This window comes from Balaenoptera borealis (genome assembly GCF_965194805.1).
Source record: "Balaenoptera borealis genome assembly, chromosome: 18".
In the NCBI taxonomy this organism is placed as follows: domain Eukaryota; kingdom Metazoa; phylum Chordata; class Mammalia; order Artiodactyla; family Balaenopteridae; genus Balaenoptera; species Balaenoptera borealis.
The window spans coordinates 75,511,949-75,527,036 of NC_138877.1; the positions used below are offsets into that span (position 1 = coordinate 75,511,949).

At 41.3% G+C, this 15,088-nt stretch overlaps 1 protein-coding gene across 2 annotated transcripts in view; it reads right to left on the reverse strand.

Moving 5' to 3' along the window:
* Nucleotides 1–11,503, reverse strand: part of NALF1 (NALCN channel auxiliary factor 1) — a 592,162-nt gene extending 580,659 nt beyond the window's left edge. For both annotated transcript variants that reach the window (XM_082366243.1, XM_082366244.1), the window contains exon 1: nucleotides 9,964–11,503. In XM_082366243.1, coding sequence (XP_082222369.1) covers nucleotides 9,964–10,848 — 885 coding nt within the window. In that variant the 5' untranslated portion in view covers nucleotides 10,849–11,503. The remainder of the gene's footprint in view (nucleotides 1–9,963) is intronic.
* Between the last annotated feature and the right edge of the window lie 3,585 nt (nucleotides 11,504–15,088).

Genomic DNA, 15,088 nt, shown 5'->3' on the forward strand with positions numbered 1-15,088 from the left:
GCCAGTAACTATTTTATACTATTTGAAAATGAATATTCTACTTTATTTAAGCATATTCAAGATAATAATTGTGCTTATTGTCTGAAATCCTGAAATTATAGCATTGTTCCTATTTAAAATATAAACAACAAAACAAAGGATCTTAGATGCACAGCACAATGTACAAGATAAAACCTCCCTCCTCCCCAAGAGTAAGCAACAGATCAGAGCCTAGTATCTCTTCTTTGGGATCTGATGCCTTCACTAATTTTTTCTGAAAGTGGTACTTTCAATATCATACTCCCATCTGTGGGTCCTGGATCAAAAGCTACAAATACTCTAATGTTTATTTCATCATAAAATATTTATTTCTTTAAACTCTCATCTTCCCACCTATTTCATTTTCTTTTTCTTTTCACTGCTGAACTTAATGAAGAATAGTTTGGACTAGTTCTTATTTCCTCAACTCCAACTCATTCCTTAATCCATCACAATTTGACATCTCTTCCATCATTCTACAAAACTACTCTTGTAAGGTCAATAAGACTTAATTGCCAAATGCAGTGACCTATTTCTAGGCTTCATCCTATATGTTCTTTCTGCAACATAAGACACTCTTGACTGACTCTGTATCTTTCTTAAAATTCTTCCCTGTATTGTTCAGATCATCACATTCTAATGATTTTCTCTCTCCTTTCCTTCTACCTCTGCCTCTCCCCCTCCCTCCTCCCCCCTCCTCTTCCCCCACCCTCCTCCATTCTCTCTTCTGTTCTCATTCCCCCATTTTCACTCTCATTTCTTGTTTCTTCTCAGTCTCTATTCTTGGTCCCTTTTCTGCCCAAACCCTTTAATATTGCTCTTCCTCAGAATTCATCTGTCTTTGACATTTAATATTTAATATTGCTCTTCCTCAGAATTCATCTTTGACATTCTCTCCAAGCAATCTGTTTTGTTAAATCATCTAATCTCTGCCCACAGCTCCCTGGATCAAGCTACACGACGCACAGAGAGTAAACTTCACACCCAAAGGCCCTACTTACATGGTATACTATCTACTGGACATCTCCTGATGTCATTATCTCCAAAAATGGACTCCTGTTTCTTTCACCAGTCTCAATCCCAACGTGTTCTTCCTCCTGTATTTCCTATCTCATTAAATGTATCCACATCCAGAGTCTCACCTTTTATAAAGTTTTTTTTTCCCTTGCATGTGTTTTTTTTTTTTTAACATCTTTATTGGAGTATAATTGCTTTACAATGGTGTGTTAGTTTCTGCTGTATAACAAAGTGAATCAGCTATACATAAACATATATCCCCATATCTCCTCCCTCTTGTGTCTCCCTCCCACCCTCCCTATCCCACCCCTCCAGGTGGACACAAAGCACCGAGCTCATCTCCCTGTGCTATGGCGGCTGCTTCCCACTAGCATTACATTTGGTAGTGTATATATGTCCATGCCACTCTCTCACTTCGTCCCAGCTTACCCTTCCCCTTCCCCGTGTCCTCAAGTCCATTCTCTACGTCTGCGTCTTTATTCCTGTCCTGCCCCTAGTTTCTTCAGAACCGTTTTTTTAGATTCCATATGTATGTGTTAACATACAGTATTTGTTTTTCTCTTTCTGACTTACTTCACTCTGTATGACAGTCTCTAGGTCCATCCACCTCACTACAAATAACTCAATTTCGTTTCTTTTTATGGCGGAGTAATATTCAAATCCTTCCTCTACATATTAACTGGTAAATTTGAACTCAGAAAAGTCTCTTGAATCTTGCTTTCTTCTCCACTTCCATAGACATCATAGTCATTTAGAATTTTCTGTCCATCATGGTAGCCACTAGCCACATGGGGCTATTTAAATTAAGGCTAATTGAAATTAAATATAATTTAAAATTTAGTTTCTGACATCACTTTACCCTCCTCCAACCTATCGTCACATTGCTGCCAGGGCTAAGCTTTGAGAAAAACAAACCATCCCAAGTAAATCACTTGATTAAAATTCCTCTCTGATATTTTATCACACAGAGAATGAAGTTCAAAAAGACTTGGCATGGGATACATGGTTCTTCACAACTGAGCACATCTTTCCAAGGTATTTCCTACAACCCTTGCCATATACCTTACTCAACGTATGAGTGGAACTATGTCCCCCAAAATTCATACGTTGAAGCCCTGACCCCCCAATGTGACTGTATTTGGAGATAAGGCTTATAGGAAGCTAATAAAGGTTAGATAAATGTTAAGATTCGTAAGTGTTATAGATGTCAGGCAATGTGTACACAATTCTCAACTAATAAACTCAACACCTTTTAAAACAATATGGTAAAAATTGGACTGTTGTTTAAAAATTATAAACAGAAAGTGACGGTATCTTATCTAACATGAATTCAGTGTAGGAACTACCACAGATTTCCAAAGTTTACTTCCTTCCCTCCAAAGCTGTATATTTATCCTTTCTCTGCTCCACTCTAAAAAGGAAAGCAGAAGTCTAAGTGTTCTGCTGATCGTCATACCATTTATTCATATTCATATCTCCCTCTAAGACTTTGCAATGATGAACCAGGAATTCCTGGCCATTCATTCCAGCTGTCTAGGGCTCCAAAATTTGTCATCTTAGCTTTCTGTATCATCTATAATATGTTTTTAATGATAAATTAAAAATAAAAAGAAGTATATATGGTGAGGTTTTTAATAGGTGTTAAATCTATTTGTGGATTTATTATACTTATCTCTTCACTCTTTGGTATGATTGTAATGATCATAACGAAGGGGAAAAAGAAAATAACGATCAAGTGAGGAAGTGAACTTGATCTTTAACACTACCAGCTGTTTGACCTTGGAACAGTTAACTTTATGTCCTCGCTTTACTCATCTGTAAAATATGTGATAGTACTTACCTCATAAAGATGACGTGACAATTAAATGAATTAGACTAGTTTCTGACTTTTAATAAACTCTAAAGCTTGTTAGCTACTACTGAAGCTCGTTCCAGCACTTAAATTTCTGAGTGATTCAACTCACTTTCTGAAAAAACTAATAACACATTGTCATGATCATCCATTTAAATCTTAGTTCAGTTTTCTTTTCAAAGAAACTAAGTCAGTGATAGTTCAGTAGGAAAAAGACTGATCATTTTTGATGTCAGTAGAGATGCAGAGAAGTAAGACTTCTGAACTTCGGGTTTCCCATGGGACACAGGCCCTGCAAGTGAAGCTTCCAGACACCAGGAGAGGATTCAGCCAGATGAGAGCAAGAAGGCACACTGACAGGAAGAAGAGGAGACCAAGGGATGAAGACTCAGAGTTTTGAGCAGAGCCCAATTTCCTTCTCAAGCAGGGCAGAGCAGCTGACATATAAAATCCCAAAGTATTTCCAAAGAAGTAATTATTGCATTCACCCGTCACGCACACATGTAGATACACTACTGCTGCTGCTAAGATCGGTAACACTATTTAAACACACAGTAGACTTGTATTTTTTGCAGGATATTTTTCTTTTTACCATCTGTGGTAACATCTACAACTTTTCTTTTTAAATAAATGACTGTGTGTAGAAACAGACTACCAAGGGAGGGGAAAAATCAACTATTACCTTTTAACACTTTCAACACCCAAGAAGTAAAATATTTTCATGCATTCTACTATAATACATAGTATAAATCATTAACTATTTATTACCAAAGAAAGGCAGATGTTAACTCTTGTTTCCAGTTTTAAAGAATCCAGGGTAAATTAAAACATTTTATTACTATAATTTCATGATTTGGATTGTAAGGTTTAATTGCTTATTAATTTAAGGTAAAACTTAAATTTAGTGTTTCACAGCATCTTGTAATCTAAACTTTAAAAAAATATGACTATTGGGCTTCCCTGGTGGCGCAGTGGTTGAGAATCTGCCTGCCAATGCAGGAGACACGGGTTCGAGCCCTGGTCTGGGAAGATCCCACATGCCGCGGAGCAGCTGGGCCCGTGAGCCACAACTACTGAGCCTGCGCGTCTGGAGCCTGTGCTCCGCAACAAGAGAGGCCGCGACAGTGAGAGGCCCGCGCACCGTGATGAAGAGTGGCCCCCACTCGCCGCAACTAGAGAAAGCCCTCGCACAGAAACGAAGACCCAACACAGCCATAAAAATAAATTAATTAATTAATTTTAAAAAAATATATGACTATGTTACAATCACTTCAAAAGAGAACAATGATAAGATCCCTCTAAAATGAATTCCTAAATTAGGTGTGGTAGTATTCTGTGCCTACTTAGCAACTTGTATCTTCAAAACACTGTATGAATATCAACTAGTTATTCCACTATGACAGAAATAAGTAAAAAAGGAAACATGGCTCATCATTACAATGGAAAAAGAAAAGTAAAAAAGGATTAGTAATTTCCTAGGTTTAGTAAAGTGAACAGGTGAAGAAAGAATAAACCCGAACTATGTGAAATACTACGAAAAGCCAAAATGTTTTCTCTTAAAACCAACCCATACTTTTGAAAAATTCTAAATTTTAGCCATTTATATAAACTAAAATTAGAGACAAAAATAAGGAGGCTGAGGCTCCTCTAATCAAATAGTTGATCAGTCTCACAGAGACAATCATCCAATTTCTGCATTCACGTGCTCAGCGTATTAGTGAACACTAGTATAATGACAGTTCTGGCTAAAAGACAGAAAATCCACAGCCGAGAGGCCCATCCTTGACTCTGGTCCTCTATGCACCCTTCTCCTTCTCTCCATGTTCTCTCCTGGTACATTCCCTAAACTTTGCACCCAGTTGGTTCACTTCTCATCTACTTCCTCAGCCCAGTCACTACCTATTTGCTCCCCTGCCCTCTGGCTATGTCCTACTGCCTTTACCACTTAAAAAAAATTTAAGTTGCTTTTTCATCAGTTGAACAAATGAGGTTATTATGTATTCATTACTGAGGCACAGGAGCTAAAAGGTCTTTCCACTTTGGTTGGCACTCAACTAGAACAGTGGTTCTCAACCTGGGCTGCACATCACCAGGGAAACTGGAAAATCCCAAGCTCGTGACACAAGCCAGACCAATGAAATCAGAATCTCCTGGGGCTGGGGGTGTCTTCAGAGACTCCCAGGATATTCTAATGTGAACCCAAGGACCACTGATCTAGAGTAAATGTTTACTGATATTGAAGAAACATCTTTTCAGTGTAAATCAATAGAAAGCATACAACAACATGATTGGAGCCTAGTCAATGTGAGGTCAACTTAGAAGATTAAGATTAAAAAGGAAATTGGGAATTGAAATGAAAGCAATAGGTCAGATAATTCAAACCAAACTAGTATTGTGTCTCAAATAGTTATCTGTATATTTGTTCTTTTATATTCAATCTAGTATGAAAATACATCTTAATGGATTATAATTTATTTGTGAGGGAGCATGAGACTGAGAAAATTATTTGATTTCCTTTCCTTCACATTTTAATTCACCTTGCATATGCAGACACCAATCTCATCTAATTAAAGTGATTAAAACCAAGGTATAACAGCAATTATCAAAACTTTGTGGTTATGCCCTATATAGCTACTAATTTGACCCAGTTACAAGTCCAAAGTTAAAAAAGAATAATCATTCTTTGGTCTATAAAGCCAACAGCATATAATATTAAGATAAAATTTGATAAAAATAAAATAAAATTAAGATAAAAATAAAACACATATCATAAATCAGTAGTTATATATGGAGCAAAAATATGAAAATGAAAATCTGGGTTATAAAAACAGTTATGAAAGTGGCTTTGATACTATAAATGGCCTTATTAATGGTTAATGTGATCATCTGAAGGTTAGACTATTTGATTTTACAGAGAAGCAATTCAACTATAAAAATATGATTTAAAAATAACACAGTGGTATAAAATAAAAGAGATCTATTTGCAGACGTATTCCACACTCTGGACATAATATGTACAACAGCACTTAAACGAGTAAGAGCAAAATAATATTTTAGATTCAATATTTAAGTGGAAAGAATTGTTAGATATTTTATTTCCTTATAAAAACTATTTTTAAGAATCTACAGTATATGACATCAAAATAAATAAGGACTTAAAAATGCCTTTTTTTTAACTTGCACATTATGTAACCCAAATTCTATGTCCTCAAACTGGTTAATGTTTCTGAGTCGTTTCTGCAAACAATACAGAAAGCCCTGAGTATCACAGTTGTTATATATGCCAAACACTGGCAGAGTATTCTTTTGGTCATTGTCTGTTAAATAAAAATAGGCAATATAATTTGCTTTAATACAAAATTATAATATAAAAATATAAGAATGCATACATTCTTGATAGTATAAAGATTAGAATCTATTCTGAGAGAACTAAAATACAGATGATGCAGTGATTTATGTTAGAATCTAATCTCACACCCACTTTCCCTGACCATCTGTCTTAAGGAATAGTAAGTCAATAAAACTTTCATTAACAAAAGTTTACCTGTAACATAAAAGTTTATATTCCCTAAACATCCCAGTTTTGTAATATGTAATTTCAAGAATGCTTAGGAGGTAAAGAATGGCATATTTAAGAAAAATTCTTTATTTAAGTAAAAATTCAGGCATGTTAATAATATACATATGTAATTCTGTAGCTTAGAATAGTGTATTTTTTCATATTGAAGCCAATTTGAAGCCAATTTGAAGATTTTCAGATTCTTATTGTATATCAAAAACATTATTTTGAATAACACTGCAAAATCCAGAGAATTACTGTCAAATTTTTGCTACTTGATTTATGTAATATAGCAGCTTGAATGCTATAGTCTAAATGATACATGCAGAAGTTCTTGTTCTTTATTTTACCATAAGTTACTTCCCCGATAAAAGTGCATATTTACTTTAAAAATTAAACCAGCTATTTCTATGAATATTAAAAAATATTCTTGGGTGCAAATGATTTCTATTATATGTTGCAAACAAAGGTTCGCTAAAGAAAATCCAAGCTATATTTGATCTCCAACTACTACGGGCCCAAGACAATATGATTGGATTAGATCAATATTAAGGTGTTTTTTGTTTTGTTTTCAGTATAACAGGCCAAAAGCCCTTTAAATCAAGTTAAATAAAAATTAAATTTAATCCATTTTAATTTCATATGTATATGGAATGTGGCATTTTTTTTAATGGGGGAGATTATAAAACTAGAGGGTAATAACATGACCTAACTTTTAAAAGTCAGAAATCACTGTATTAATCATTTAATTATATATGGGTATAACAAAGTTAACATATTGCTCCTAAAATATGGATTCTACTAATTTGTATAGCTAATATTATTGCATATATTCTCCTGTCTATAAATTTATAAATATACTAATAAACTATTAAATTGGATTTTTTCATGAATATATTACCAATTCCAGAAATATAATGCATTTACTTTTAATGTTGCCTAAGACTTTGCTGTTAACCTTAAAATGTGGAAAATTTTGCACAGACTATATATCTTGAACATTGCTCCTGAAGACAGTCATCATTTCATAATTATAAGTATGTTTGAAATAAGTAAAAATGTTCAGAAAGAAACTCAGACACATTTTTCAAAGACTACAAGTACCATTTTAAGCCGTTTAATATACTTGGTATGTGGATGTGTTTGTGGTTCTGCAGAATCATAAAGAAGCTGTATATGAAGCTCAGGAGCTAATCAACAGATTTGTGAGTTATCAACCAAGAACACCGAACACTGCCCCCCTCCAACCCCCCGGCACCTAAAATCTGAAGCTGTGTGAGAACAGTTATCCTGGAATAAATGTTTCAAGTGTTTCCAGCTGACAAACAACCAACCAAGAAATAGCTACAAGGCATCACAAGTAATAAATCCTGTATTGTGGAGATGAAAAACTCAAATGTCTGTGTTTACTTTTCATTGTGAAGAAATGTTTCTAAAAAGGAGTTCAGATTTTTATAATGTGCTTTTGTGTATACAGCTAACAACTACTACTTTATATGAGAACACAATCCAGAAGTAGTTCATAACATTACACATTAATTTAACCTACACTGTGCCTTATAGCTATGATGATATAAGTATAAAGTTGATAATAATTTCAGGTCAAGAGGAAAATATACATTTATACATATTTAAAACTTGAATATTTAAACAAAAATATATTTGACAGACTTATTTGAAAATATGCTCTAGTATATTGGCAATGTAGACTATCATTTAAATACTGAAACTATACAAATTGGAATTACTAGAAATTTCTATGAGAGTTTACATTCAAGGAGGCAAGCAAATTCAAATTATTACAAGGGATCACTTTTAAACATAAATATACTGAAACGTTTGCAAGCTTTTTATTAGTAGTAGAATTAGCAGGCACATCAGTGTCCTTGCAATTCTGATGCAACGTATCTTGTCAAAATAAATAACTGCAATAAATACACTAGTCATTCATTATTAACTTCTACCATTAAGATTAAGTTTAATTCCCAGGCATGACTTACTGGGGTATGGCTAAGAAAAATATGTAAAAAACTTTTAAAATCCATTTATCTAATGAAGTAGCATTCTAAATTAATGTTGTGAATGCAATATTATTATTTGCAAAGAAGATATGTTTCTGGTCTTAAAGAATGTTGGCAAAACAAGTTTAGTTTTAGTTCAGCTTAGTTGTCAAAAGCACAACTAATCAATCCAAACTAAAATACAGCCCTTGAACTATGTTCATTTTAAGTAGGTATCCCTTAGGCCAGTTCTCTTGTGAAAGTATCACAGAATCTTTTGATCCATACTGCCCCTGATTACGCTTTCTGAGTAGAAAGCAAGTGAGGCCAGAAAGGGACATTTGCTGTGTTCCCGGGGAGAGGCTGGGGAAGTAATGAAGAGAAAGGTAGAGAGAGAGAATGTGCTGTGTTATTTATTTTGAAAAGCAATACTATTTTATTGCACTCTTTAAGAAATTACCTTTGGAACAAAACATTAAGGCTTATTACTGAGATTCTGTCATCATTTCTTCCCTACTAAAGGTCACTGCAGTATCATCTTCAACAAAGCTCTTGAGCAAATCTCATTTCAGCACCACGGACAGCAACACTTCTACTAGGACAAGCGCCCATGGTTGCATTAGCCATTTCTTAAGAAACTTGCATACACTTCTTTGTCAATCAGCAAGGATTACAGCCATTATTATATTAATAGGAAGGGGTTAAAGGTAATATACGTTATTAATGAGTTCAGTATTTTTCATTCATAGATCAAGCATTTGCCAGTTAGTACTTCTGGAGAGCATCCTGAAAATTCAAGCTAATTACATCAGGTGGCTGATAAAAAATCTAACATTGATCAGGTATCACCAGATACTTAATTAAAACTTTCTACTCATAATGAGTCTCCGATCAATAACTATACAAGTTTCTAAGAGGAAACAGGAAACTTATGTGAGTAAATACGCTTAGGTAGGCCCTCAGACTTTCCAAACGGCCAGAACTACCCCTGTAAAACAAGTAAAACACGTTTTTAGTTCTTCCTACATAAACAGCCACAAACACTTTCTCTTGTCCCTTCGGCCAACCAGCTTAATGATGTCACAATCAGAGAGCTCATGTGTCAGGCCCATAAGCCAGACCATACATGCCTGTCTCAGACTATTCTGATTTTAGCTGCGGTCATCAGTATGCAATCCCATCACTGTCTTCCTAACAAGCTTCACTCAAATTCCACTTAAAAAAAAAAAAAAAAAAGGCAACAGAGTTTGAACCAACTCCATAGCACTGGCTTTATTCTCTCAGAAGACCAGGGTCTTCCTGACCTTCCAAGGATCCCAGAAGAAGGCACCAGTCCACCAGCAATCCACGGGATAGTCCCAAATCAAGCAGCAAGTCAAGCTCTTATAACCACAAAAACAACGGTGAAGTAACAAAAAAACCAGAGTCCAAAAAACATTTTAATACTCTAGAAGACGCCTCAACCAAACACACACGGATATAAAAGCGCAAGGATGGGGAAAATCCACTGTTCCTACCTTACAGTCCTCAGGACACGATTTCACCGAGTACTCCTCCGACTGCAAGTATTTATGGAGCACGCTTTCAAACTCTTCGTATTTCTCCTGAGCGTGGTGGTCGTAGTCTTGGTAAGCCTCGACGCACTGCCTGCAAGTGGTCATCTCACCGTCCTCCTTGAGCACCACATCCAGACTACAGTTCAAAGTGTTGGGGCTGGACAACCCCGAGAACAACTCCCAAAGTGTGTAGGAATTACAAAATGAAAGGTAAAAATCCGACAAGTTCCAGAGCGGAGTTGGATGCGTCCCCCTCACCTGCGGCTCCTCCCCCCCGGCCGCCACCCCCCGACTCCAGTTCCTGGCGCACACGGCGTCCGCGCTCTCCACGGTGAAGCACTGGCCCGAGGAGGCGCCCTGGGGGTAACAGGTCTCCAGGCGCCACACGGGCTGGGCAGAGTGCCCCAGCACAAGAGCCTCGCCCCGGCTGCTGCTGCCTCGGCTGCCCTGGCCGCCCCCGCCGGCTCCCGGGGAGGGGGGCAGGGCGGGGGCCGAGGCGGCGGCGAGGAGTCTGGGCGCCTGGGCGGCGGGCGAGGACTCCCCCATGCTCGCCAGGAGCGCGGGCCAGGAGGGCTCCTGCTGCCGCTGCCGCTGCTGCTGCTGCTGCCGCTGCCGCTGCTGCTGCTGCCGCTGCTCCTTGTCCCGGGTCCGGGTCAGCTTGGCCTCGGCGCAGAACCACAAGTGATCAGAGAGCAGGACTGTGAAAAACAAGAGAGATGCCAGAGACAGTCGCCATTTCTGAGCCCTCTCTGAATCGATGAACGGTTTCTCGTTCTCCCGGGGTGCCGCCAACCAGATTTTTAACCCGTCGTCATACTGCCGACACATCCAAGCACCCCTGGTCATATTTTGGGAACGCACAGCCCTGGCCGACTCCACCGTGAGGGCTCCTGTGCCGGTGTCACCACGATATGCATTGACTTAAAGGGTTTAATTTCCTTATCCCCTCCTCCCGTTTCTTCTCTCTCCCTCTCCCTCTCCCTCTCTCCCTCTCTCTCTCCCTCTTTTCTCTCTCTCTCTTTTTGCCTACATAAATATTACCAGGCTTTGGAGGAAGATATGACTTGCTTCCGACCTAATCATCTGCCGACCCCATCCTCTGTAGAGTGGGAAACAATAATGCAGAGAGAGAGGCGGGGAGGGAGGGAGGGAGGGGGGAGAGAGAGACAGTCGGAGGCTGGGGCCGGCGGCCGGCGGTGAGCGGAGTGCAGGAGGTGATGGTGGAGGCGGCGGAGTGGCTGGCGCTGCTCCTCTCACCCAGGCATTGTCAGAGCGCGCGTCCCCATGGCCCCGCCGGGGACAGCCCTCTCTCGCCCGCCGCCGGGGGCATGCCGCGTCTCCGCTGCCCGCTGGCTGCGACCAGAGCGCCTCCCCAGCTCCCTCCTCTCCTCCTCCTTCCTCTCCTTCTCCTTCCTCTCCTCCTCCTCCTGCTCCTACTTCTCGCTCTCTCTCCGCGAGTCCGGAGCCTGGGCCGCCGCCGCCGCCGCCGCCGCCGCCGGCAGGGCTCTCCCTCCCCCCCACCCCCCACCCCGCGCTCCAACTGCCGCCGCCGCCGCCGCCGCCGCCGCCGCAGGTCTGCCCGCGGGCGCAGCCGCCGCCGGGCTCCGACTGCTGACGCCGCCTCCCCCGGACCTCGGGGCCGAATCGCCGGGTCTGGGCCTCCCGAGAGCCACAGTCATCTTCAGTCCCCGGCTAAGTTGCCGCCATCTTCGTCCTGGAGAAACACTTTTTTGGGGGGGAGCGCTGGGTTTTGCGTCATCTCCTCCCGCGCCGAGATGTCTCCATCCTGGCGCATTGGCACGGGGCTCGGCCGGGGCGGAGGAGGAGGGCGAGGACGCCGGGGTCCGGCGCGGGTGGGGGGCCTGCATTGCTGCGCTCCGACGCTCGCTCTTTCCCTTCCGCACACCCCTCCCCACCTTTTGGGTTTTTTCTTACTGTTATCACTGGGAAAAGTCAGAATGCGGACTGCAAGGTTGAGGATGCCTGCTAATTTCTTCAGCATCTCCCGCTCCCTCTCTGACTCCGGAAAAAGTCCGAGTTGCCGGCGGGTGGTTAGAGGATTCTGGCGGGGCGAGGGTCTGGGTGTCACCTCCTTAACTAAAGAATAGTCGACTTCAAATGAAAGGTTGGGGGCATGGGAGTGAACATGAATTGGCTGGCGGAGGTGGAGGAGGTGACATCTGATCCCTCTGCATGTGCCTCAGGATCCCCAGACAACTAGAGATCAACAGCTTCCCGTGCATCAAATCATCTTAAATGATTTTAGTATACGGAAGGGATATATGTGCGCATCTACATCTTTAGCTGTATATAGGACAGCGACATTTTTCATGAAGTAGAAGATTAGAAGTGGCCTCACAGAGTCTTAGGAAAAACTAGTAAGACCTCGGCTACCAAGGCTCACTGCCCAGCGCAGAGTTTCGAGTTCGACACCCTGACCTCGGAGGATTCCCCCTCCAGCCTGCAGCACCCCAAGCTCCCGGGACTCCCGCTCCGAAGGCCTGCGCCCCAGCCCCCACCGAGCGGGGCTTTGCTGCCGCCCAGGACTTCCGCAGCAGCGGGCCATCAGGCTGCCCGGGTGGCAGCCGCGGCAACCCGAGCCTCTGGTGCCCCTTAGCGTTGGCTCTCGGAGTTCCGAGAAGGAAAAGCGTCAGTCGCGCTGGGAAAACCAGGGGTCCTCTCGACCCCGCCTCACGTGGATCAATGCTGGGGGCAAACAGCAGTCTCGTTTTATCTGAAGACCCTGCCCACTTCGCCCCTCACTCCCACCAGCGCTGCGAGGGCAGGAGACGTGCCGGGGCCAGCGCCTCCCCGTGCGCGCGCACCCGGAGCGCAGCACTGTCCTGAGCTCTCTCTGGCTGTCGCAGAGGACAGCGGTGTGTTCCACCGGACACTCACTGTGCCAACCTCCCTTCCCTGCTTTCTAATGACTCTACTATTCTGTAGGGTGCACATGCACATGCACATGGGCAGTATTAGGGTGCCATCATTCTAAGCAGCTATGTTGAGAAACCAAAAGGATGGCTCATCCTTATTCACATTCCTGAAGTGTTGGCAGGAGGGAGAAGTAGATATTTTTTAAAAGGCGAGTTGCAAAAGATAATGGGCCGGATTCAACCTACCAGTCCTTTCTGCGGAATACTAAATTTTACCCATGTAAACTGTAAGTTTCTAAAAATGATATGCAGTGACCGTCAAAGCTTGGTGCAATTTGACAGCTTGTTGATCTGTGTCATGTAATGTTTTACAAGACAACCTGTGTAAGTATACCATTCTGGCACTTTGGCTTTTAATGTGTTGAATTTTAGCTACATAAAAGATCTAGAAACTAAAAGATATACTTTCTATGGCAGGTTTGTCCTTACCTTATAGCACCTTTCAATAGGCAAATTTCCATGCTGAAAATTAAACATGAAATGAAAACATTTTATCTGAGCTTTGTATAGGAAGCCAGCATAAGCTGAGAAAATAGTCTTTTCAATTCTTCTCTCTTTTAATAGTTTAAATTATTTTGACATTGAATACAATATTCTCTCAACCAGTGATATGGATAAAGATATCCTTTGGAAAAATCCCTGTAAATTTTAGAAAGCATTTTGTTTGGTCCTCTACTTTTTTCTTAAATTTAAAACTTCAACCCTCTTAAACCAAATCAGATTTAAGTGCAACATAAAGTCTGCTTGTAGACATAAGTGAATATATCGGTGTGGCATTTTCTACTGTATAAATAAACATGTGGAAGATAATATCAGAAGTCTTGATTTCTACTTCTCAATAAAAGACCTTGCAGAACATGAAATTGAACATATCATATTCTAAATCCTGAAATGATTCTCCCTCTCTTTTGTTTTGAACTTGTTGGCCCTTTGTGATAAAATATAGATGAAGTGTAATAATCCAAGGCCTTTCTTTTTATAAACACAGGGTGAGGATTTTTTAATTAAAAAAAATTTAAGGAATTTTTTTGCTTATCCGTCTATCTATCTATTTTTATCTCTATCTAGAGGCAGTTGTTTAATACCTGGGTTACAGGATTTAATTTCATACTTCCTCTTACCTACCTCTTCATTTTTCTTCACCCTGTTTCTTCCTAATTTAAAGATGCTGCCTGGATAGGTTTATATTTTTCTTGATCTCTACTATGCAAGATAGAAATCTCAGAAAATCCTTGGCTAAGGAAGTCCACATGGTATCCTTGAGTGCGGAAGCTCACACAGAAAGTTCACAGGCAGACTAGACTGAGTTTCAGAGCAAAAGATGATCTGAGGGTGACTGGCTTTTTAATGTAAGAAAGCAAAATCCGCCAGAGCCCTTCTGCTACCCCAAAGGGAGAGAGCTGGGCAAAGTGACTGTTAGGGTTCCAAGGCTGAAGTGCCTGACTGGACCCCCACTCCCCAGCTGTGCACCACCCGGCCACCACCCAACCCTGCTTCCTCCTGCCCCGTGTGCCTCTGACCCTGGCAGTTTGGACTTTCAGCTCAGGTCAGACTTGCTCTTGTTCATAGGGGTTAATAACACCCCAAGTGAAGGTAAGGAAGACCTGAAGTTACGCTTCCAAGGAAAAAGTGGCAGATGTTCTACTGAAATGAATTATCATATTTGCTTTGTTTTTTCCCTCAAAATACATATTTCTTGTCCCAAGTCCAGCACATCACAATTCTTACTGACTCTCTTCCCCAACTGCACCACTCCATGCACATTTTCAACTTCAAATTTCATGTCCGGTAACCTGGAGTTGTGCTCTCTGTTGAGTGCTCACGCTACTGACAGACTCATTACCTAGGGGGTGGACTTTAAAGCCAAGGATCAACAGAGCTATTGCGATCAAAGCACTCCCAACCACAACAGACACGGTTCCCCGGCATCGCCTCTACTGACACATGGGGTCAGACGCTTCTCGGGCGTGGGGCGGGGGCGTGGGGCGGGGCTATACTTCGCACCAGGTGCAGCCGCCTCTCCGGCCTCTAATCACAGCACACCAGCAGCACACGCACCTCTCCCCAGTTTTGGCAACTACAAATGTCTCCGAGCACAGCCAAATATCCCCTGGGAGCAAAATCACCCTCGTTGAGAACCACTGCTCTAG